Source organism: Cynocephalus volans, chromosome 6 (genome assembly GCF_027409185.1).
Source record: "Cynocephalus volans isolate mCynVol1 chromosome 6, mCynVol1.pri, whole genome shotgun sequence".
Taxonomy (NCBI): Eukaryota; Metazoa; Chordata; class Mammalia; order Dermoptera; family Cynocephalidae; genus Cynocephalus; species Cynocephalus volans.
Window position 1 is genome coordinate 86683007 of NC_084465.1, and position 26559 is coordinate 86709565.

At 34.3% G+C, this 26559-nt stretch overlaps 1 protein-coding gene across 2 annotated transcripts in view; it reads left to right on the forward strand.

The window, feature by feature from the left end:
• The window catches only part of STK31 (serine/threonine kinase 31), a 90335-nt gene that overhangs the window by 12812 nt on the left and 50964 nt on the right, over nt 1-26559 (forward strand). For both annotated transcript variants that reach the window (XM_063100826.1, XM_063100827.1), the window contains exons 4-9: nt 3002-3076; nt 4554-4712; nt 8601-8959; nt 10000-10174; nt 23000-23115; nt 24517-24676. In XM_063100826.1, the coding sequence (XP_062956896.1) occupies nt 3002-3076; nt 4554-4712; nt 8601-8959; nt 10000-10174; nt 23000-23115; nt 24517-24676 (1044 nt within the window). The remainder of the gene's footprint in view (nt 1-3001; nt 3077-4553; nt 4713-8600; nt 8960-9999; nt 10175-22999; nt 23116-24516; nt 24677-26559) is intronic.

Below are 26559 nucleotides of genomic sequence, written 5' to 3' on the forward strand. Positions count from 1 at the left end.
TAAGTTATCATTTTTGGGGGTTGGTACTAGGGTGAGGCAAGCAAAAAATTTAAGGAGGCACTCATGTTTACACTTGTGTAAGTGCAGGGTTGGTATCTGAGAATGAGTACCTGCATAAATTTTGTGCCCAGGATGCTTAGCTTGCCTTAACTTACTCCAGGCTCTGGTTATTTAAATGAGGGAGGTTGCTATGGTTTGTGTCTCCCCACTGTTTGTTGAAATCCTAACCTCCAAGGTTATGGTATTAAGAGGCGGAGCCTTTGGGAGGTGATTAGGTCATAAAGGCAGAGCCCTCATGAATGGAATTAGTGCCTTTACAAAATAGAAGAGGCCCCAGGGAGTTTGTTTGTTTGTTGAGGACACATGAATCAGCTAGAAGGTGCCATGGATAAGGAATGGGCTCTCATCAGACACTGAATCTGCCAGCGCCTTGATCTTGGACTTTCCAACCTCCAGAACTATGAGAAATAAGTATTTGTTATTTATAACATGCCCAGTCTAAAGTATTTTGTTATAGCAGCCTAAACAGACATAAGACCAAGGTAGATCTCTATATTCTGATGTGGAATAAGATGCAGAATATTGTGTATAAAATGAGCCCATATGTGTAAATAAAATACAAGGCATAAACATATATCATAGTGTATACGTGAAATTAGTGTAAATGTAAAATTACTTTATGGAGGCACATGTTGGAGAGTGGTGGGAAGGAAATCTTACTCTTTACCTGTTTTTGATATGCTTTGATTTTCTTTTTAATAATGTACCTCTATTAATTTTGGTTTAAAATAAATAAAATCCCAATGGCATATATAAAAATACGTAAGAAAAAGAAATTTAGGAGGAAGGAAAGAATGTACCTTGGAGATAAGCATCAGATGGATAAGATAAGGCAATTTATAAAGTTTTTAGGTTGTTTTTGGCATCCTTGTAGTCTCTATGTTTAATATTGTTAAAATTAATTAAGACATATTCCCCTTTCCTCTCTTGAATGCAAAATAAGTTACTTGCATTGCCAAAACTTCAAACTAGTTTCAATAATAGGCATTTATTATAAATTATTACTCACCCTCCTCTGATTATCCATAAATGGGTTATATTTTGTAGATTTTCCTTAGTGATCTGAGTGGTTTTCTACTTCCCATCATTTAGGCAAGTCTTATGCTATGATTGGTGGAGTTGTGGGAGAAGGTTGGGCCCAGGCACAATAGGAGTGAATTTATAGTTCTGACTATCTTCTAAAGACAAATAAGTCTATTTGGGATAAACTTATGTGTTATGGTGGTGGTTGTGATTATTCATACTAACAGAGCTAAGAGTTTCAGATTCCTCAGCTTGGTTGGGTCCTAGCTCTCTTTCTGGATACAGATATCCCCAACCCTGTAACTGGGTTGCAATCATGTACCATTTCTGTCATTTGCCTTATACCAAATTGTTAGTTAATCATGTTGGTATACTATTACAAAGCTTTAATCAAAGATAATGTGATTTTTTGCAGAGTTTGAAATTGGAATAGGACTGTTGATTATCAGCTATTTTACTACTAAATCTGTTTGGCTTACTAAAAAATGAAGTAAGATGGTCAGGAGAGGGTACCATGCCATGCTCTCTCTTGCCCTCTAGTTGTTCAATATTAGCTAAGAGAACCAGAGTTAAGTACTAATTGAACATACCTGTCTTTTGTAGCCTTTGATTAGTTAGATATCCATTTGTGTGTCTGAATTGATTTGTACTTTGTTGTTTGGGAGGATTTAGGTTTCACTCTGTGTATTACTTTTGCTTTAAAATAAATCTGTAAATTTGTCTGAGCTCAGAATGACACATTTTAAATTAAATTTTGTATTTCATAACTTAGAGCAGTGTTCTTCTGCCTTTTTTTTTTTCCGCACTATTCCCTCCTAAGAAGCATGTTTAGACTTGTATTTTCCTTAATGGGCTTTCTCCTCCCAAGATATTTTAATAATCACAGATATACTGTACATCCATTTATGTTGTCTGGTAGGATTGAACTTTGGAATGCTATAAACCATTATAATATCTAAGATTCCCCTGTCCCTGCCTCTCAAGAACCACTTTTCATCCTCTTGGGGACGATATTGTCCCAATTGAGAATGTACAATTTAAAGTGGTTATCAACCTGAAATGATTTTGTATCCATCCACTCTCACCCTCAGGAGACATTTGGCAGTGTTTGGAGACATTTTTGGTTGTCACAGCTGGACGTGGTGTTACTGGCCTATCTAATGGGTAGAGGCCAGGGGGTATGCTGGTAAATATCCTGCAATGCACAGGACAGAGGCCACCCCTCTCCCTCCGACAAAGAATCATCCAGTCCCCAAATGTCAGGAGTGCCGATGCTGAGAAAATATTTGAAAGTATATAAATTTTTCTCTTTGCCCTTTTATTAAACATAATTAAACTGAAATATAAATTTAAAATAAATGAAAGCTTAGTATTAAAGATATTATCTAATTTAATTTTATCATCTTAGTAGCACTAATGTCCCTATATATAAAATAAGTATGAAATCTTTGTTGGTTTGTAAGAAGTATGGATTCCAAGATAGTTCAGAATGTAGTTAAGTAGCATGTACTTGGAATGTTTATGTTTAAAAACAAATTGTACCATTTATGTCAAAAGACATTGAAACAGTTTGATTTCAAGTTTTTGATGCTGTGCCCTTCCCCCCCCCTAGTTTTCTGTTTTTTATTTTTTTAGCCCCCTGCTTTCCTTTTTTTGGGAGGGAGGTAGAATGACATAATGCACTGTGAAGTTAGAAGTTTGAATCGTGGCTTTGCTGCTGACTAGCTTATGACTTTGGGCACATAGTGGTGAAAACAAAATACCTGCTTCATGGGTTATTGTGAGAATTAAGTAAGTTATATGTAAAGTGCTTATTGACATGTAATAAGTGCTTATTAAATGCTAACTTTTATTTTGATATACTTAGCTTTACTTCATTAAAATGCCAAATAATTTTGCCTTCTTTTTCTCTTTGTAGATTTATGGTGGATTATTTTCTGAAGATAAGTGTTGGTACAGATGCAAAATACAGAAAATCATCAACGATGAAAAGGCAAGAAATAAGTGTTAAAGTTTTTTTCCCTTAAGGAGTACTTATTCTGGTTTCAAAATTTGATGCTTATTTACCCTTAATTGCTTATTCGTAGGATTAATAGGAGCTGGTGAAAATCCTATTAAATCATTAAATCAACTTTTAAATTGATTAAAACATACATTTTTCTCCTGGTGAATACACACAAAATTAATTTCTTAAAAACAGATAAAATTCAAGAATGCTTTTATGAATGTAAATTGTTACATGATCATCCCAAATTGTTCAAGAATAAATTATATAATCTGTGGATAATTTTTGGTTACTAGTTGGTTCTTTGTATCTCAGTTCTTAGTAATTACGTTTGGTTCTTGCTAAGGTCAACTTTTAAAAGTTCATTCTATTAAGATTGATGAGTAGGAAAAGAACATTTGATTGATCATGAAGTTAGGTGTCTTTTACTTAGTTGACGTGAATATTGCTAATAATAAACATTGGCTTGCCACTTTATCATGCCTGGGTTAATGTGATGAATTTTCTTGGTGTTAGCTATTTTATTTTTTGTACTGTGAACTTGCATAAGGTTTTTAAGGGGATTTGGGGAGATGGGATTCTGAATAGCTGTTCAGTGGCAATTGCACATTGCAGGCATTGTAAAAGCATCTCTTAGGCTTTCCTTTAGTGTTTTTTTCTACATCTGCTTTCTGGATGTAAAATATTTTATAATATTTATGTTTTGTGAATATTTTTCTTTGCATAATAAGTTGATAAGATGAAACAATTTGATTAATGCTCTGAACACGCTGTTTGTTTTTCTAAAAATCTCGATATTTATTACTATCATAGGTAATAGTTTATCTCTGTGAAATAGACCTTTCTAATAGACCTTTTCCCAATAATTTGACAACTGGAGATGATATTTTGCATTTGCTTTTTGGTTGGCTTTAGCTAAATTGAGGGACAAGATGACATTTGAACTTGTAATAAACTTTTTTCAAAAAAACTTTTAAAACAGATATAGAGCTGGAGGTAAGGGTAAATTTGATTAGTTTCTGAGGTCTAGCTTGAATAGTTTTAATTTTATCAACGGAAGTTTGATAACTTTGCCTTTCTTTTCAGATTTTGTTTCTAACTTGAATTTAATGGTGTTAATTAATTAATATTAATATATTAGGAGATCTAGGAGAAGGCCATAAGCTCCATAGACTCATGTTTATTTAAAATATCAATTGTTTTTTTTTTTTTAAAAAAGGCCAAAATGAGAAATGGTACTATTGGAATTTAACTAGTACCACATGTAGAAATCACTGTGATTTCATGGACTGTGGATTTTATTTTGAGGGTATTACTAGAGCTCTGTTTCTGAATGCATTTTGTCAATTTGTGGTAAAATGCTGTCTTCATTTACAGATAATTAACAGAAAGCAGCAAATTGGTGGTTTCTTTGAAGATAATTAATTTAGGTCTAGAGAAATTAGTATTTGTCTATTTTTTCCAGTGTCTGGTGAGATACATTGACTATGGAAATACCGAAATTCTAAATCGATCTGATATAGTTGAAATTCCTTTGGAGCTGCAATTTTCTAGTGTTGCCAAGAAGTATAGACTTTGGGGACTACAAATTCCTTTTGGCCAGGAAGTTACCCAGTTTGATCAGGCAAGTCACAGATTTTAAGTATTTTTCTTAATGAAAGTAAAACTATGTGCTTAAAGCAAAATGTGTGTGCAGTAGTTAAATCTCAGTAACTTTGTTTAATATAAAAGACTTTATAAGCTGGTTAAAAATGGAAATTACAAAATAGTTCAAAAGCAGTTACAAAATATATTTGTGCTCATCTGCGCTAGGTAAACATTCTTGAACAGTTGAGTGATATATGCTTGTATACTGAGTAAATGTACATAGCTTCATCTGATGTGAGGCTTTAAAAGGATAATATGATTGAGAAAATAATGAATACAGTTATTATGTTATAATTTGTTTTTGAGAAACTATTTATTAAATCGAAGTGATTTTAAACCTAACTGGTCATAAATATTTCAAATTTGAAATTGGGATTTTAATTAATCAGATTTTCTCATTTTGGCAGAGGCTCATACTATTTGATATATAATGGCAGTGATGTTCTGCTAATCTGGATTCTAGTTTATATTCATTTCCATTGGATTTTGGGTTAGTAACCTAATTCTGGAAGACATCTGATAATTTCAGAGGTAGTCTTGCAGGAGTCTTACCTCCTTTTAAATATACTGTCCAGTGATGATGATTCTTATGGTAAATGGTAATGCTGGTGAGAGATACTACAATGCAAAGTAATCAGGTTTGTAATTGTTTTATTTAGTAGCTCAAGTGACTTATGGGAAAAATGATTTAATCAGTGTTATAAGGAATAGTAGGAAAAATTTGGAAATCTTGTATTTGCCTCTTTTTTGTTTGTTTGAGAATCTTGTAGGTGTGTAGATATTATTGTAAAATTACACTCTAAGTTTTTGGTTTAAAGTCTAAAGTTTATTACATTCTTCTTTAATATAAATGTTTTGACTAAGGTAGGCTTGTTTTAAATTTCCTGCATGCCTAGAACCCTATAATCTTAAATTTATATACCCTGATATTTATCTGCTCCCCCCTTATCTTAAAAATAAGGAAATTGTGGTCTAAAACAATTAAATGACTTATTTAAAGTCATAAAGCTGATTATGGCAGAGCTAGGGCTAGAACTAAAGTCCATTCCTATTTTCATGGTAGGAAAGTACGCAGATTTATGTTCTTTGAAACAAACAAGAGTTAAGGGAAAAAAAAGAATTTTTTAAAGTTAGTTTTGGACCTGAAGGAGTAAACTTCAGTTGAGAATGTTTTTGTTTGCTGCTTAGTTTAGTAAAAAGATCATTGATTAGAATTCAGCCAATTGGCAAACTGAAAGTTTTGTGGAAATAGTTATTCTTGAATATCTCTGCTTAGAGAGCCCATGTTTAGTCGTTAATTCTCAGCTCAAGGCTGAAATATAACCTCCTATATGAAGTTTTTGCTATACCCACCATCCATTCCCCTGCAGCTGTTTTAGTCACTCAGGATATAAGGCATGTAGAATTGTATTTTTTTCCTTTTCCGCATGATAGTGAGTTCAGTAGAGATGAAGATTTTATTCATTTTTCTATACCTAATCTCTGCCTGTGAGGTGTTAGAAGAGTATCAGGTTTATCTAGCATTTTAATAACTGGATGAATAGAAGGGATTGGGTAAAAACAAAAGCAAATGAAAAAACTCCCACACTTTCAGAAGGTGTCCTGGGCACTGAAATACCTCAGCACTTTTTTTTTTTTTTTTAACACAAATCTTTTTGGAAAGAGCAAGGTTGCCCTTTTGTAAAGTTACACAACTGTATCAGTTGTTGAGTAAGGCAAATCATAACTAAAGCCAAAATGTTTCATTATTGTCAGGGCTCAGACCCTTCAAACCCACTGTACAGACTGGGTTACCAGACCCCTCACATGCCAGGCTGGGTTTACCAGACCCCTCACATGCCGGTCCGTGTTAAGGTAACTAGGAAAGATCCTGGGAGCCATTGGCAGACGACATGAGCTCAGTCCTCAACAATGGCAGCAACAGCTTACAGGTCCAGCAGCTTACAGGTCTGGCGGTGGCAGTGGCCTCTTGGAGGGTCCCTGGGGCCCTGGCAGCAATAGTTTGCAGCAACAGCCTCCAGCAGCAGAAGTGGCCTCCCCCTGGCCCCCTCCCGGGTCATCTTGGGGGTGGGGGACCACATTTTTTAACCAACACTTTTACAGCCATGATACAGCACAGTTGAAACAGATAGAATGGTGGTTATAAATTGCTGAAGATCAAAGATTAAATTATTCCTATATGCCTTTGTTACTTTAAAAATTATATGTAGAATCAGGGAATGAGAGCTAGAGATTAGAATTTGGGTTTAATGATTTAAAGGTCTTTTAGCCTATTTTCTCAGCACCACACTCTCCGCCGGCCCTAGCCTATTTTCTAATGTATACAGACTAGGTAAAATAAAGTGGAAAGCAAATGATACTTTCTTGTTTGGCAAACAGAATGAAATATATCTTAGAAAAGTGATATTAATTTTTTTTAATGATTCTGTATTCTTTGTGTTCTAAACCAATTACCAGATTTATTTAAAAGGTAAAATTTATACCTTTTTAAATACCTAAATATGTTTTAAAAGTCATGTATATACCTATCTCCAGCTCACAAGATTTGATGGAAAATAACAGCAAATTTCTCGTGATAAAAATTAAATGTTTGACATTTACAAAAGAATGTATAGCATATAGGTCTATAATAACGTATAGTATTAAAACACCCACACATCATTTACCTTGTCATTCTTTTTGTTAGAGATGAGGAGAACTCAGATTTTATTTCAATTTCAGGATTCTGTCTTTGTGGCTATATAGGATCCAGAGAGAATCTGGTTGAACATTTTACTAATTGTTATTTATGGTATAGAGTGAAGATCAGGAAAGGAACTTAGAGAAATTTGAGAAGACAAGAGTAATTAGATCATATCAAAGTAATTTTTAGGAATTACAGTCAGTCTCCAACTTACAATTTTTCAACTTTATGATGGGTTTATCAGGATGTAACCCCATTGTAAGTTGAGCGTCTGGATGTAAGATTATTTGGCTTAATGAATTTTTGACTTTACAGTAGATTTATTGGAGTATTAAATGGTGTTTTTGACTTATGATGGGTTTATTGGGATGTAACCCCTATTGTAAGTCAAGGAGCATCTTTGTACAGTTTTCTGGAGGAGTAGACAAATTCTTATTTAAATTAAGTCTCTAAGATGTTTTCCAATCCCAAATATGTTTTAAATCTGCTGTGAATGGGTATTCAATAATTAAAAGTTAGCAGGCATCTAATTTCTCATTGGCTTCTCATGTGCCAGTTGTAGCTCCCTTAAACAAAATTATATTTAAGAGAGTTTTGAATATAGGAATAACATCTCACATTTCATAATTTCAGTTGATTTTTACAAAAAATTTGTTGATGTTTTGTGCTTTGAGTTTCTGGGTTTTTTTTTTTTTTTTGCTCTTGCTTTTGTCTTACTTAAAAAACCGGAGTTCCTGGCCCTGCCTTTAAAACTATTTTTAAGTTTTATTGAAATTTGGCACCTTTTCTAGATACCAGAAATTCATTTTTATGTGCTATAGCTCCACAGGACACTGTTATATTTAGTCGGGGCCAAAATAGTCAGCACAGTCTGTTGGATTTAAAAAATTCATTCTAGGATATTGAATTAGTATACAGCTTAAAATTTATAAATATGGCTGCCTATAGTAGATATTATCTCTAATTTTGGAAAGGAAGATTTTAGCAAGTGTGTAATTAGAATACATTCATATACATGCAGAAGCATATTTGTATATAGCCAACAACAAGGTAAGACCACTTATATAGAGGTTATATAATGAAGAAATATGATGCTTGGAAAAAATGGGTAGAAACAACGTAAGTGAAGAGAAACGTGTTATTGTAGCTGGTTTATGTCTTCATCTTTCCTATCTTTCTTAGGGCAGAACCTTTTTGGGGAGCTTGATTTTTGAAAAGGAAATAAAAATGAGAATTAAAGCAACCTATCAAGATGGAACAGTTATTGCTCAAGCTGAGTATGGCAGTGTGGATATAGGGGAAGAGGTGGCTAAGAAAGGATTTGCTGAAAAATGCAAAGCCACTTCCATTACTAACATCTTTGAGGAAAAGAAATTGGATCCTGGTCAGCTTGCTCTGAAGAACCTCAAAAGCCCCATTCCCTTGTGGGGGCATAGATCAAACCAAGCAACCTTCAGCAGGCCAAAAGGGCGTTTTAGTGGGATGTCTACACTTGCTTTGAAGAATGAAAATGATGCAGGAAGTCATATGACATTTCCAAAGTAAGGCTGTGATGGGGTTTTTAGTTTTAACTAATTTCTAATTCAAGGTAGAGGCTCTTGTCATACTAGAATACGTGGGCACTTCAAAAAATTTGTAGAAAAATGGAATTAAAAGGTAATATGAATCTTTCCATGAACTTTTTGAAGACCCCTCATAGAAGTTAAGGCTTATGTTTCTGGAATCCTTAACTATATGTCAGTGATTTTGAGGGATGATACTAATTATTTCTATTTTTCTCAAATATGTATTCCTCTTTGCTTTATCATAAATATTTTCATTAGAAGCCATTTTGAAAGAAAAATCATTCTTGAATTGTTTAAAGTTCACATACCAACTTTTCATGCTAATACCTCTTTTGAATACATTTGTCAAAAATCTACCTCTAAATCCGAATTATTCAGGCTAAGGCAGAATTTCAAATAAGATTTAAAATTTTCTCTGTGGGTTTAAGAATATTTTAGTGAGTTTCTTTTTTAACAAGAGAGAGGCTGTTCTTCCTGTGAAAACTTGTGATAGAATTTGATTATTCCAAAAGGAGTTCACTTCTTAGATAATTTTGAACTATTAACTTAAAGCAGAAAGCCATGTTTGATATTTATATGTATCAAATCATTCTTCTATATTGTGATCCAAGTCATGATGCCATGCCTTGGGTAACGTAGCTGTTTCTTGGAATCTTATCAGAGCTTTAGGAACTAAACTGTCAGACAGGATAGAGGGTCACTGGGAGGAGAGATTGGAAAAAACTGATATAGAAGTCCTTTTTACTTTGTTTTCTGGAGTTGATAGGGCTTTCAAGAAGTTGAAATATATTTTCTTCGGGAATTGGAGGCGTTTTTTAAGCATGACCGGTTATAAAATCGAGTCTGCATTAAATTATTTTTTAATGTTGGACTAGGTAAAGATTTTAGATTAGTTTCCATAATTAACTTTAAGGCATATTATAGATAAAAAGCCCAAGATAATTTAGTTTAGATATGTAATCTCTGTCAGCCTTATACAGTTTGTTTTTAAAAATGAATGAATTTGTTTTTAATAGGGAAAATTTGGCTGTTAGTGACTTCCATTTAGGATCTGATGTCAGCCTGGCAAAAATTAAGCAGGACCAGAAACTGATTGAGGAAAATGAAAAGCTTAAAACAGAGAAGGAAGTTCTTCTTGAAAATTATAAGGCATTAGAACTGAAAGTAGAACAGACTGTCCAGGAGCTGCAGGTATGTTTAATGGCTTAAGGTAAAGAACTGGGAAATCTGTGTACTTATCTGCTTGCTTGCATGCATTCATTGACTCATCTATATCTCTGTACATCCATCTATCTGTCTATTTGTCTGTCATTTTCCTTGCCCTTCCCTTTTCTTCCCTTTTCATTCTCTCCTTATATTTATTTACAGATGAATTTTTTTCTTGCACTCCAAACTAATCTTTAGATTTCATTGTATGTTTGAAAGATTAATAATTTCTCATTTCATTTCCTTTTATGTTATCTTAAAAACTTTTTGCTATGGAAATTTTCAAGCATTCCAAAAGGAGAGGGAATTGAATAATTAATGCTCATATGCTCATCATCCAGTTTTAACAATTACTAAACACATGGCCAATCTTTTTTTAAATCTGGATCTCTTGGGTCATGTTTTTTTTAATACATTGTGATGATCTCTGCCTTCTAATTGGTTTTCGAGATGAGTTAACATTTAATGTAATCATATGTTTAGATTTAGGTCTACCATTTTATTATTTGTTTTCTGTTTTTCTCTGTGCTTTTTGTTCTTTCTCCTTTTCTGCTTTCTTTTGAGTTATTTGAACATTACTTTAATATTTAATTTTAATTTATCTATTATTTTTGACTCTTTTTGTTATATTTTTCAGTGATTGCTCAAAGATTATAATATACATACAAGCATTTAAAAAAGTTTAATGTTTGCTTGTACATATTTATGGGGTACAGTGTGTTGTTTCAATAGATGCATATACTGCATATTCACTTGGAGTAGATAGCATAGTCTTTTATTTATTTATTTAATTTTAAAATTATATATATTTATTTAATTTTATTAATATTTTTACATTTTACGATGTTGTGGAGCAGTTGGGAGGGAGAGGGAGAGGGGAAATGGGAAGGAAATGGGATGGAAGAAGGAGGAAGGAGGAGGGGTGGGATTGAGGCCTGTGGCACCCCCCACATTCCCACAGGGGAGACTGGGGGGCTTCCAGTGGTGGCTTGGTTATTGCCGGGCTGGATGCAGATGTCAAAGGGGTATGGCAATAGCCCTTGTCCCCCACCACTCCAGCTCAGGAACCTGGGGCCCTTCTTGCTGAGGCTTGCCGGTCGTCACAGGGCTGGTTGAGTATGAGGAGGGGCGTGGTTGAGACCCTTGGCCCCCTGCCACCCCAGCTTGGGAGAGCCCGGGTTGTCTCCTCTAGCGGCTCGGTGGTTGTCACTGGAGTGGTTGCACTTGTCAGGGGACTGTGGCTGAGGCCCCCATCCTCGGGACTGGGTTGCGGGTGTTGGGGGGCATGGCTGAGGCCCCCAACCCTCTCCCCTTCCTGGCTTGGTAGCCCAGGGGACTTCTGGTCCTTCTTGGTGTTATAGGTGTTCTTTGGTGAAATGAGACCTTTACTAGTTATCAAACTCTGTCTCTGGTTGTGGGTACTTTGTTTTTTCTTTCATTTCTGTGTTGGATTATTTGCTGTTCCCACCACTTAAACTCTGCACTGGAACTAATTTGTTGTCCTTTGCTTGCTTCTAAGATGGGGTAACTTCCTGTGGGGACCAGTACTTGAGCTGTGTTTGGGCTAAATTGCTGCTTTACTGCTGATTCCCTAGGGAAGGCTTTTTGTGCAGCTCATGTTTTAATAGTTTGCTTTATAGGTACTTCTGGATCTGGTGAAGTCTGATGTACCTGGGTTGTATAGAAACACTGGTCTGGGCCTGAATCTTTTCATCAAATTGCACCCTTTGCAATTCTGTATTCCTGACCAGTCTCCTGTGAGTGGTCCTGCACTGATTGGGGGCAGATCAGCTGTCCTTGCTGTGCCCCAGCATTTCCCCTGTGGGCCCATCTCCCCCACTGCCCGTGCTGGAAACACACTTCCCATGGGATGGGCCATGCGCTGGTCCCTTGTGATGACTCACCAGCCTCTGAGTAGCTCCCTTTTTTTAGTTGTGGTGGTTCCTCGGTCCTTTGTGGGTCTATGGGAACCTTGGTGGTGGTACTGCTGGCCTGGGGGCCACCAAGGCCCTCTTCTCCCCTGCCGCCTCCAAGCAACTTCATCCGAAAGGCACAGCTGTGGCTTTTTGCCGGCTCCTGCTCCATGCACTTAGCAGCTCCAGCCTTAAAGCAGCCATGGCATGAAACAGTCAGAGAAGTTTTTTTCTTTCTCACATCGGGGCTTCTCCCACCTTCATGCACTCTGTAGGTCTCTCCTCCTCTTCCCCTGAGCTCTAGCGGCCCCAGCTTGGCTGTTGTTGCTTTTTTATAGTTGTAAATTGGTTGATTGTGGGAGAGAGTGACACTGGGGACCTTCTATTCTTCCATCTTGACCGGAAGCCCAGATAGCATAGTCTTGTATATGTTAATCCACCTCTTTCCCTCCCCCCATTGTCCCTCGCCTATAAGCCTTTCTCTGGTAACCATTATTCTACTCTTTACTTCTGTGAGAACCATTTTTTTTTTTTTTAGAATCCACGTAACAGTGAGATTATGTGTTGTTTGTCTTTCTCTGCCTGGCTTACTTCACCTATCATAAGGGTCTCCAATTCCATCCATGTTGCTGCAAATGACAAGATTTTATTTTTTAAAAATAGTTCAATAGTATTTCATTGTGTATATATACCACAGTTTTTAATCCATTCCTCCGTTGATGGGCATTTAGGTTGATTCCATCTCTTGGCTATTGTGAATAGTGTTGTGATAAACATGGGAGTGCAGGTGTCTTTTTGATATATTGATTTCATTTCCTTTGGGTATATACCCAGTAGTGGGATAGCTGGGTTGTGAGGTAGATTTTCTTTTATTTCTCTGAGGAACCTCTATAATGTTTCCACTGTACCAACTTACGTTCTCACAAACAGTGGAGGAGAATTCCTTTTTCTCCACATCTTCACCAGCATTTGTTATTTTTCTGTCTTGTTGATGGATAGCCATTCTAACTGGAGTGAGATGATATATTCTTGTGGTTTTAATTTGCATTTCTCTGATTATTAGTGATTTTGAACATTTTTGGGGGTAGTTTTGTGGCATAAAAGTGTTTTCAAAAATGTGATTAGGTATTGAATTTTAGCAAATGCTTTTTGTACATCTGTTGAGATTTTTTTTTTTTGCTTCGGGTTACATCATTTCTTTTTATTTATTTATTTATTTATTTATTTATTTATTTATTTATTTTTAATTTTACTTTGTCGATATACATTGTGGCTGATTATTGCTCCCCATCACCAAAACCTCCCTCCCTTCTCCCTCCCCCCTCCCCCCCAACAATGTCCTTTCTGTTTGCTTGTCGTATCAACTTCAAATAATTGTGGTTGTTATATCTTCTTCCCCCCCCCCGGTTTTTTTTTTTGTGTGTGTGTGTGAATTTATATATTAATTTTTAGCTCCCACCAATCAGTGAGAACATGTGGTATTTCTCTTTCTGTGCCTGACTTGTTTCACTTAATATAATTCTCTCAAGGTCCATCCATGTTGTTGCAAATGGCAGTATTTCATTCGTTTTTATAGCTGAGTAGTATTCCATTGTGTAGATGTACCACATTTTCCGTATCCACTCATCTGATGATGGGCATTTGGTCTGGTTCCAACTCTTGGCTATTGTAAAGAGTGCTGAGATAAACATTGGGAAACAGGTATACCTTCGACTTGATGATTTCCATTCCTCTGGGTATATTCCCAACAGTGGGATAGCTGGGTCGTATGGTAGATCTATCTGCAATTGTTTGAGGAACCTCCATACCATTTTCCATAGAGGCTGCACCATTTTGCAGTCCCACCAACAATGTATGAGAGTTCCTTTTTCTCCGCAGCCTCGCCAGCATTTATCGTTCATAGTCTTTTGGATTTTAGCCATCCTAACTGGAGTTAGATGGTATCTCAATGTGGTTTTGATTTGCATTTCCCGGATGCTGAGTGATGTTGAGCATTTTTTCATATGTCTGTTGGCCATTTGGATATCTTCCTTAGAGAAATGCCTATTTAGCTCTTTTGCCCATTTTTTAATTGGGTTGCTTGTTTTCTTCTTGTAAAGTTGTTTGAGTTCCTTATATATTCTGGATATTAATCCTTTGTCAGATATATATTTTGCAAATATTTTCTCCCACTCTGTTGGTTGTCTTTTAACTCTTTTAATTGTTTGGGCACAGACTTCATGAATACGACCCCAAAAGCACGGGCAACCAAAGGAAAAATAAACAAATGGGATTATATCAAACTAAAAAGCTTCTGCACAGCAAAAGAAACAATTAAAAGAGATTTTCTTTTTTATTTTATTAAATCTGATGAATTCATGTTGATTTACAGATTTTAAATCAGCCATATATATTCCTAGGATGTTAGAGTTATGTTGGCCTTATACAATGAGTTATGAAGTGTTCCTTCTCTTTCTGTCTTCTTAAAGATTTTAAGATTGGCATCATTCCTTTCGTAAATGTTTATTAGAATCACGAAGTTATTTGGGCCTGTATAGTTTTCTTTGAGGGAAGGTTTTTAACTACAAATTTAATTTCTCTAACATATGCTATTTAGGTTATTTCTTCTTGAATTAAATTTGGTAATTTTTGTCTTTAAGGACTTTGTACAGTTTATGTAGTTTGTCAGATTAATTGGCATGATATTTTTTAGAGTATCTCCTTACTATTCTTTTAATGTCTCTAGTCTCTGTAATGATGTACTTGTACCTTTTTTTTTATTACTAATGTTGGTCATCTGTGTTTTTTGTTATTTTTTTCCTGATCAATTTTGCTAATGTTTATCAAATTCATTATTGTTTTCAGAGAAATAATTTTTGGCTTTGATTTTTTTCTTTATTGCTTGTATCTTTTCTATTTTATTGATTTCTTTATGATTTTCTTCTTTCTGTTTTTAAGTTTAAAAGTAGAATCTCTTCTAGATTCTTTAGATGATCATATCATTAAAAATTTTTTTAAGTGTAGCATAGGCTTAATTTTTTTATGCTTTAAATTTTTTAAAAGACTTTTTTTGGAACAGTTCATGCAAAATTGAGAGGAAGGTACAGAGGTATCCTGTAGACTGCCTGCCCCTGCACATACGTAGCCTTCCCCATTATCAACCTCTCCCACCAGAATGGTACATTTGTTACAACTGATAGACTTACTTTGACACACCATTGTCACTGCACAAATGTATAATAACATCTATCTGCCATGGTAGTGTCATATAGAGTATTTTCAGTGCTCTAAGAATCCTCTGTGCTCCATCTATTCATCCCTCCTTCCCCCCGAACCCCTGGCAACCACTGATAGTTTCATCGTCTCCATAGTTTTGCCTTTTTTTAGAATGTCATACAGTTGGAATCATGCAGTATGTAGCCTTTTATAGTTGGCCTCTTTCACTTAGTAATATGCACGTTAATTTCCACCATGTCTTTTTGTAGCTTTATAGCTCATTTCTTTTTAGTACTAAACAATCTTCTGTTGTTTGGATGTATCACAGTTTATTTGTCCTTCACCTGTTGAAGTACATCTTGGTTACGTCCAGGTTTTGGCAGTTGTGAATAAAGCTACCGTAAACATCCCACATGCAGATTTTTGTATGGCATAAGTTTTCAGTTCCTCTGGCTGTATACTATACCAAGGAGTGGAATCTCTAGATCGTGTGTTGTGGTAAGAGTATATTTAGCCGTGTAAGAAACTGCCAAACTGTCTTCCATAGTGGCTGTACCATTTTGCATTCCCACCAGCAATAATCCTTGCTAGTATTTGGTATTGTCAGTATTCAGGATTTTGGCCATTATAATAGGTGTGTAGTGATATTTCTGTTTTAATTTGGGTTTCCCAGGTGACACATGATGTGGAATGTCTTTTCATATGTATATTTGCCTCTGTATATCTTCCTTGGTGAGATGTCAAGGTCTTTGGCCCATTTTTAAATCAGGTCTTTTCTGTTCTTATTGATGAGTTTTAGGAATTCTTTATATATTTTGGATAATAGTCCTTTGTCTGATATGTCTTTTGCAAATATTCTCTCTGTCTATGGCTTTTCTTTTTTTCTATTTAGAAGATGTTTATTGATCATATACAAAATAAAGAAAACCTTATATGTCACAAACATACACTATGTACAGCAATAAATACCAGGGGGGCCAGGCCAGTGTCGCCCCTCCTGGACAATTATTTATCAATAAAAACTGCACAGGGCAGGAGTGGGGCACCATATGGCTTGTCTTTTCATTCTCTTGACAGTCTTTCACAGAGCAGAAATTTAAACTTTTAATGAAGTCCGTCTTATTTATACTTTCTTTCATGGGTTGTACCTTTGGTGCTATATGTAAAAAGTCATCCCTAAACCCAAGGTTATGTAGATTTTCTCCTATGTTACCTTCTGGGAGTTTCATAGTTTTGTGTTTCACATTTAGGTTGGTGATTCATTTTGAGTTAATTTTTGTAAACGGTGTAAGGTGTTTATCTAGATTTGTTTTTTTGCATGTGGATGTCCACTTCTAGCACCATTTGTTCAGAAGACTGTCTTCTCTCCATTGTATTTGCTCCTTTGTCAAAGATCAGTTGACTATATTTATGTGGGTCTGTTTTTAGGCTTTCTATTCTGTTTCATTGATCTGTTCATCTCTTCTTTTACCAGTACCACACTGTCTTGATTACTGTAGCTTTGTAGTATGTCTTGAAGTTTGGTAGTGTCAGTCCTCCAACTTCATTGCTTTTGTTTTATATTGTGTTGGCTTTTCTGAGTCTTTTGCCTGTCCATATAAATTTGAGACTTATTTTGTCAGTATCTACAAAATAACTTGCTGGGATTTTGATGGGGATTGCATTGAATTTATAGGTCAAGTTGGGAAGAACTGATATCTTCACAATATTGAGTCTTCTCATCCATGAACATTTATTAAGTTCCACTTATTTATTTAGTCTCCATTTATTTAGTTATTCAATTTCTTTCATCTGTTTTGTAGTTTTTCTCATACAGATCATATACATATTTTGTTAGAGTTATACTTATGTATTTCAAAATTGACTTGTTCATTGCTGGTATATAGAAAAACAATTGATTTTTTGTGTTAACCTTGTATCCTCCAATCCTGCTTATTATTAATAAGGGTTTTTTTTTTTTTGCAGATTTTTTTTCAATTTCCTGCAAAGACAATCATGTCATCTGTGAGCAAAGGCAGTTTTATTTCTTCCTTCCTAATATGTATTTCTTTTATTTCCTTACCTTATTACATAAGCTAGAACTTCCAGTATGGAGTTGAAGAGCAGTGGTGAGAGAGAACATATTTTTCTTGTTCCTGACTTTAGTGTGAAAGCTTCAAGCTTCTCACTGTTAAGTATGATGTTAGCTGTAGGTTTTGTGTAGGTATTCTTAATCAAGTTGAAGACATTATCCTCTATTGCTAGTTTACTGTAAGTTTTTATCATGAATGGTTGTTGGATTTTGTCAGTTGCTTTTTCTATATTTATTAATATGACTAGATGATTTTTCTTCTTTAGCCTGTAGATGTGATGGAATACATTAGTTGATTTTTGAATGTTGAACCAGCTTTGCATACTTGGGATAAATTCAACTTGGTTGTGGTGTATATTTCTTTTTATACATTGTTGGGTTTGATTTGCTAATAAATTTTTGAGGATTTTTGCATCTACGTTCATAAGAGATATTGGTCTGTGGTTTTATTTTCTTGTATTGTTTTTGTGTTTTTGTTATTAGTGTCATGCTGGCCTCATAGAATGAGTTTGGAAGTATTGCCTCTGCTTCTGTAGTCTGACAGAGATTGTAGAGAATTGCTTTAATATTTTCCTTAAATGTTTGGTAGAACTCACCAGTGAACCCATCTGGACCTGGTGCTTTCTGTTTTGGAAGGTTATTAATTATTCAAATTCTTTAGAAATTTGGAATTTATTCATATTGTCTGTTTCTTCTTGCATAAGTTTTGGCAATTTAGCCTTTCAAAGAATTAGTCCATTTTATGTAAGTTACCAGATTTGTGGGCATAGTATTCCTTTATTCTTTTAATATTAATGGGATCTGTAGTGATGTCCTCTTTTTCATTTCTGATATTGGTAGTTTGTGTTCTCTCTCTTTTTTTAAATTAGCCTGGTTAGAGGCTTATAGATTTTATTTTTCTTTTCAAATAACCAGCTTTCATTTTTGTTGATTTTATTTTTTTTTAAATTTTATTTTGTAGATATACATTGTGGCTGATTATTGTTGCCCATCACAAAAACCTCCCTCCCTCTTCCCTCCCCCTCTCCCCGCCACCAATGTCCCCTCTGTTTGCTTGTCGTATCAACTTCAAGTAATTGTGATTTTTTTTCTCTATTGATTTCTGCTTTCAGATTTGTTGATTTGTTCTCCAATTCTTATTTTCTTCTGCTTTTTTTAGATTTAATTTGCTATTCTTTTTAAAGTTTCTTATTGATTTCAGGTTTTCTTTTCTAATATATGCATTCAGTGCTACACATTTTCCTCTATGCACTGCTTATGCTGCATAAATTGTAGCATGAGTACCTAATTATAGCCAGAATAATCCTAATCCCTTTCTCCTGTCCCTTGTAACATTGATGTCATTCATTTCACTTGTATACAAGTGCACATGCACACACACGTGTGTACTTTAAAAATTTGTGAAAAAATAGAATTAAAAGATAATATGAATCGTTCCATGAACTTTTTGAAGTATCTTCATTTGTGTATATATTACACACACTTGTATATATATATAAGCATATATAATCAAATACATTGTTGCTATTATTATTTTGAACAAACTTCTATCTGTTAGATCAATAAGAAAAATAAAAGTATTTATTTTACTTTCACATATTACTTCTTAGATACTTTCACTTTATGTAGATCTGAGTTTCTGAACTATATTATTTTTCTTCTCTTTAAAGAACTTCTTTAAACATTTCTTTCAAGAAAGTACTGGCACCAGAGTCCCTCAATTTTTGTTTGTCTGAGAAAGTTTTTATTTCATATTCACTTTTGAAGGATAATTTTGCAGAATTTTGCAGATAAGGGTACAGAATTCTAGGTTGGTCGTTTTTACTCTCAAAACTTCAAATATTTCATTCCATTCTCTTATTTGCATGGTTTCTGAGGAAAATTAGAATGTAATTCTTATCTTTGGTCCTTTCCTTTGACTTTTGTTCTCCTCTTGGCTTCTTTCAGGATTTTTTTCTTTATCTTTGATTTTCTGCAGTTTGAAAATGATATGGCTAGGTGTAATTTTTTGGGGGCATGTATTCTGTGTGGTGTTCTTTGGGCTTTCTGAATCTGTGGTTTGGTATCTGACATCAATTTGGGGAAATTCTCAGTCGTTACTGTTTTAAATATTTCTTCCGTTTTTTTCTCAGAAAGAAAAGAAATTCCTTTTGGCATTCTCATTATGCGTATGTCACATCTTTTGCAGTTACTCCACAGTTCTTTTTATTTTTCAGTCTGTGTTCTCTTTGCTTTTCAGTTTTGAGGTTTCTCTTGATATATCCCCAAGCTCAGAGATTCTTTCCTCAGCCATGTCTGGTCTACTAAGTGCATCAGAAGCATTCTTTATGTCTTTTACAGTGTTTTTGATCTCTAGCTTTTCTTTTTGATTCTTTCTTAGGATTTCCATCTTTCTGCTCACATTGTCCATTTTTTCTTTCATGCTGTCTGCTTTATCCAGTAGAGCTCTTAGCATATTAATTGTAATTATTTCTAATTATTTCAATATTCCTTCTACATCTGGTTCTGATGTTTACTTTCTGTCTTCAAAATGAATTTTTTGCCCTTATGTGTGTCTTGTAATTTTTTTATGATAGCTGTACATTATGTATTGGGAAAAGAAGCTGCTGTAAATAAGCTTTTAGTAATGTGGTGGCAAGGTGTTGGGGGGAGGGATGTGTTCTACAGTCCTATGATAAGGTCTCAGTCGTTTAGTAAGTCTCTGCCTCTGACCTGTGAATTCACAAGTGTTTCTCAGTTTTTTTCTCTTCCCTTAGGTAGGACAGGATAGCTAGAGTGGGATGGAGCTGGATATTTACCTTCTCCCATGTGGAAGGCTAGAGCTGGCTGGGGTTAGATCCCTTCCCAGGTCAGTTAGACGCTGATAAAACCTTACCAGGTTAGGCTTTGGTTAACTAGTTTCTCCTGAGGGCAGACCTTGTAAAGAAGTACAGAGTGCTCTGGGGTATATCAGAATGGTTTGTTTCCCCTCCCCCTATTGAAAGCATGGGGGCATTTTTCTCTGATATTTACTATGAGAACCAGGTCTAGCTCCTGGAGGTAAAACTGTCAAAAGCATGTGGACTCCATATGACTGGTTCTGGAGTTTCAGCTCTCAGACTTGCCCACACCTAGTCTCCAACAGTTCATCAGTTATAGTTCAAGTTTTTGTACCTTGGCACTGGTTTCTGCAGAGGTTTTTGCTCTGATATATTGTGATTCTCTGTATATTTTCATCTGTCTCTTTAGTTTCGGAGGTAGCAGTTTGCCCTCTGGCCTTATGGATCTGACCTGCTCTTACAGATCCAAGAACTGTTTGATTTTTTAGTTCGTGTTCAGCTTTTTATTACTTGTTAGGATGGAGTGTTGACTTCCAAGATTCTTACATATGAAACTGGGAACTGAAAGTCCCCCATATCATTGTTTTTAATCTCTTGTTCTTTTATTTATTCTAATATTTAGAGATAAATATTTCTCTCTGGGCATTGATTTATTTGCAGCCCACAAGTTTTGATATGTTGTGTTATTATTAAACATATTTAAAAAATTCCCATGTGATTATTTTTTTGAACCATGAGATATTGAGAGGTTTGTTGCGTAATTTCCACATACTTGAAGATTTTCCCCCAATATATTATTGCTACTGATTTTTAATTTAACTTTCTTAGTATCAGAGAGCATACTCCATATGGTTTCAGTTCTTTTAAATTTATTGAGATTTGTTTTATTACCCAGCATATGGCCTGTCTTTGAAATGTTGTTCAATACATTCCTAAATGTTATATGTATTTTACAGTTGTTGGATACAGTGTTTTATGAATGTTAGGTCAAATTGGTTGATAGTATTGTTCAAGACTTTTTTATCCTGACTTATTTTCTGCCTACTTGTTCCATCAGTTACTGAGAGAAGAGTATTGAAATGCCCAAATATTATGTGGTTTTGTCTGAAGGAAATTTAGAAAATTCACAAATGTGTGGAAATTAAACAACATTCTCCTAAGTAAACAATAGGTAAAAAAGAAAAATCACAGGGAAATCAAAATATTTTGAGATAAAAGTCAAAGTGCAGTGTATCAAACGTTATAGGATGCAGGGCTCATGCAGTGCTTACAGGAAAATTTGTACTTTAAACACCTATGTTAAAAATAAGAAAAACCTCAAATCAGTGATGTAAACTTCTACCTTAAGAAAATAGAAAAAGTAGAGCAAACTAAACCAAAAGCAAAGATAAGTAGGAAATAACAAAGATTATAATAGAAATATATGAAATAGGGAATTAAAAAACAATGGAGAAAATCAACAAAAACAAAAGTTGATTCTTTAAAAAGATCAACAAAATTTGCAAACTTTTATCTAGACTGACCAAGAAAAAAAGAAGACTAAAATTACTAAAGTCAGAAATAAAGCAGAGGCCTTACTACATTGTCCTTATGGTTTTTTCTGGTAGTGACGTTTAGTTTCTTTCTCTTTCCCATTTGCATTTTTGTTCTACCAGTGGGTTTTGGTCTTTCTTGCATATTCGTGGTAGTGATTATCATTTTTTGGATTCCAGATGCAGGACTTCTTGTAGGGCTGATTGTGTGGTGAACTCCTGAAGTTTTTGTTTATCTGGAAAATACACTATTTTTCCCTCATTTGTGAGAGATAGCCTTGCTGGACATAGTATTCTTGGCTGGCAGTTCTTTTCTTTTAGTGTTTTGAATATATCATTCCATCTTCTCCAGGCCTGTAGGGATTTCTTTTGAGAAGTCTGCTGTTAGTCTGATAGGGGCTCCCTTACAGGTATTTTGTGATAAAAATAGTTTAACACAGTTTTCAAAGATTCAAAAAGTTTTTATTTTCCTACTTCTGTTTCTTAGATTTATGTAAATTTTTTGAGTAATTGTTATAACCAGTAGAGTGGATATAAACAGATTTAGGAAAAAACATAACTGATTCTTCATGATCACCCTGCTCAGCAGATGGGAGCAGAAAGGCATGAGCATACCTGAGTGTAGCCTGCTATTAATAAGCAGTCAGTATACTCTGGTGTTCTCTATTTTACTAAAGCATTGATGAGAATACGAGGAGGACTGTAGACCATGTTGTTTAAATATTAGGTAAAAATTCTGTGTTTAACTGTGTAATGGTTGTAGTATAATTGGAATAAAATTGCCAGGTCATTTTCTATATTATTGCTCCATACATTATTTTGGATAATCATGTGAACATATATTTGAGATACTACTCAGAATCACGAAGTTTAATGTACCTAGGGTAAGGAAATGATGTTTTTGACTTCTTTGTAATGCAAAATAACATAAGACTTCATCAAAAAACAAATTGTCATTGATAATCATTTGGAGTCTGTTTTTTATGGGAACCTTTCATTCATTTTTTAAAAATCTAAGTTCTTAGAGTTACAATATGTGAAATTTTGTTTCTATTTGGCTTTTTATTAGGATGAAATGTAAGAGTCTCTAATCTGTGTGAAGGCAGAGAACTGGAACAGATTTTCTTTTTCAGAGTTTAACTCATAGGGAAATCAGTGTTTGTTATCCCGTGATCTGACATCTTTAAAATTTTGTTTAATTATACTTAAAAAAGTAGTTAAAATAATAACAGAAATACAGTTTTCTATTTGGCTCTTACTAGGATGTGTTTGTTCTTTAGCAAGAGAAAGCTGCTACCATGGATTTGACTACACATTTAGAAAGTGCTCTGAAGACTCCTATAGGCATCAGAATGAAAAATCTGGCAACTAAGGTGGAAATATTGAAAGAAATTAGGTGGGTAAAAACATATTTTTGAGAAGAATAATTTAGAATAATTGCCAATTAGTTGATGCTTCATTTAAATTGTATGCTCACTCTTTTTGCCTTGAGATTTAATCTTTGTATTTTTATGACTTTAAAGAGAGAAACTAAAAATAATTATTCCTGAGATGAATTTTATAGTGTTTTCATCAATTTTCTGTTGTCACTACTTGGAGCTATAGTGCCTTAGGTCATCTGTGAGAGTCAAATTAAAAAAAAAAATCAAGACAGCTTCTTAATGGTAGTTTGATGGGAAACTACTATGTTCAACTATTTTGCTTGGGATTATTTTCAGGAGTATACTGAAACTAAAGATTTCAGTAATCAAAATTATTTCATTACATTGTCTAAAGAAAGAATGAATAACTTGCAAAGTGATCTATATAGAATCAGAAAAAAAGAGAAGAAATTAGTTAGCACATCTTGTGCAGTTTATTCAGTATTTCTGAAAGCCTATACGAGAATTATGTAGGTATTTTATCTCGATGGAAGGTTGCTTTATTCTTGGTTAGGGATTGTCACCCTTTTCTGGAGTATGGATAAAATGTTCTCAAAACAGTCTTAGCTCCCTTTTCATACTACACACTGGACTTAAACCAGTAATTCATTTTCTTCTGTCCTTTGAAACACTAAGATGTTGTTCTGAATGAATACTGCATGTTTGTCTTTTTTCCAGTGGAAATTTAAATTCTCCAATATAACGGGCATGTGGTTTCTAAGTCTTTTAAGAGTTTGAATAATTTGGTCCCTCTAGAACCTAATCAACTTTTGATGCATTTCCAAAAATCAAGTGCTGCACTGGCAAAGTTGTGAGCTGGACTTTGGACCAAAATGACCCAATATGTTTTTAATTCATATTTGAGGGAATAATGTGCTGTTAAAGTGATGGCAGACTACTTGGAAGCTAGAAAAATAATATGGATGGACCTTGTTAGTTTTGCTTATTGTTCTGTCTGTCTGATTGCCTTTTTTTTTTTATTGCTTTTTAAAACTCAGTAAATGCTATTCTGTTCGTTATGGTACAAGGACTGCATGCCTACTATAGTCTTGATAAACAAGATTGGCAATGTTTTAAAGAAGTATTTACAAATCTAATTGTAGAACAGAAACTGAAGGTCCATTTGATATTTTAAATTCTGCAGGCTTTTGAAGTTCTTTTTATATAAAGTTAAAAAAACTATTTTTTCCCACAAATATGTTTTCTAATTAAAGTATGTATCAGTTATATGATTTTATATAAATTAGTTTAAAAACTGCCTCTTCATAGCTAGTGCTGTAAATAGTAACCTTTATACCATTACTGTTTAAATGTAACTTTTTCTCACACCGTCTTTCTCATTTCTTGATCTTTTCCTTTTTGCTGTTTTTTAATAGGCATGTCAGCGTCAGTGTTCATTATGGAAATGACCTTTCTGATGCTATACAAGTGTTGGATGAAGGGTGCTTTACTACCCCAGCTTCTTTGAATGAATTAGAGATAATTTGGGCAGAGTATAGTCTAACTCAAGAGAAGATTCATACTTGTCAAAATGTGGTGAGTGGAGAATTTTTCTCTATTACAGCGTTTATCTGTTGAACATAAGGAAATGTCTTTAGAGAAAGCAGAGGGGACTGCAGAGATTGTAATGCTACTTATTTACATAAAATCTTTAACTTTTACAATTCTTAGATAATAATTTGATTCCTTTATTGCCTTGTAAGAAAGGTAGAATAGATAATTGGTAATTGTGGATAAAGGGTTAACAAAATATTTTCCCTGTTTGCATGAGAATTTGACCTTTGTTAACTCCCTTTCTCAAGTCCCTTGGTAATCTGATAAAATATTTCAACCATGTTAATGGGCAACATCATTTATTGTAAATATAACTCCTGACTGGTAAGTTGCTTCTGGACTGGGGGATCTATAAACTACAAATACTTGAAGGGACTCTTGCAACTGGGCATACGCCTGGAGGTACCCTAGAAACTATGTGAATGAAATTGTTTTAAGAGATATTGGCTTTTGAGGAGCATGAGGCTTGTAAAACATGGCAGCTTCCATACCTGCTAATGTGGATCTTATCTTCTGGCTGGTATGTTTTATGCTGCAGAGTCAGACTCTGCCTTACTATTAAACAATGTCTAAGCCACCTATTGTTGAGAGGTAGTTGTTTTGTGTATGTAGGGGGAATATGAAGAATGAAATACTTCATATGAATACTTTATTATCTTAGGTACAAGTATATTTATTTCCTGTTGCAGTTTAGTTTATTATATTGAGCTGAATAGACCTCCTTATTTTCCTTGTAAAGATATTCTCCACAACCATCCTGGCTTTCCATAGCATCTGTGAGTTCCATACTTGTTGTGTTTGGATTTGTCCCATCTTAAGTATTGGTGGTTTCTGCCTCTGTGGATAATACCCTGAAAGTCTTACTTCTTATTCCTACCTAATTTAACCAGTTGGCAACCTAACTGGCTCTGAATGAGGAGCATGAGCAGGATAACTAGGTTTTTGGAAATGCCAGTAACATTTAATTTGGAGAAGGGATTGGATTTGGGTTATTTTACGTATTAGATCTTAGTCACTCTGATTATGGAAGAAAAAAAGTGACAGCAGAATTAATAATTTTTGAATCTCTATGAAACACAGGCAATGTTACAGGAACTTTAAAAAATTTTTCTTACACTAATGTTTGCTTTCATTTTATAAGTGAGGAAAGAGACTCATAAGGATTAAGGAAATTGTTGAAGATTACATAGTCCTGTTAGTATGGAATTTGAACCCAGGCATGTTTAACTGAAGGGATATTCTCTTTTCATTTAAACCACACTGTCAATATTAAAATACTTCTTAATGTATTTTCATGTAATAAAATGAAAAGATGAAAAAGAGTTGCTTTTTTTGGTTTTGTTTTGTTTTTGTGATTTGAGCGTATGAAAGTGATTCAGGACAAAGAGCAAGAGGGCTTAATATAGTTTTAGGTCTTTGTATTATAGTAGTACAAATGTGACTTTTTTTTTAAAAGCAAATATTTGTTTCTACCACTGTGGATGTTTCAGGACTTTAAGTTCATTTGATGGAATGAAGAGTAGATTATTGGATAAATACACAGTCATAATTACCACTCAAATGAAGTTTCCATCTAATTTCTCTTATTGTACTTAATTTGGGTCTTAGAATTGTTACTTTCATTTATGAATTTTGCATAGTTCCTTAACTTGATAGCCATGTGCGCTGTTTTTTTTTTAAATGAAAGAAATGAGCTTAGCTTGAGATTCTTTTCTATTTATTTATATTTATAAAATAGTCTGGTTGAGCTTATGCAAGAAAGAGTATCCTAAAATTCAAGCTTTTAAGTATATGTGTCACATACTGTTGTAGGTAATGGAGATAACAATTTTTTAAAAAGACATGATCCTATCTATCTTTCTTGG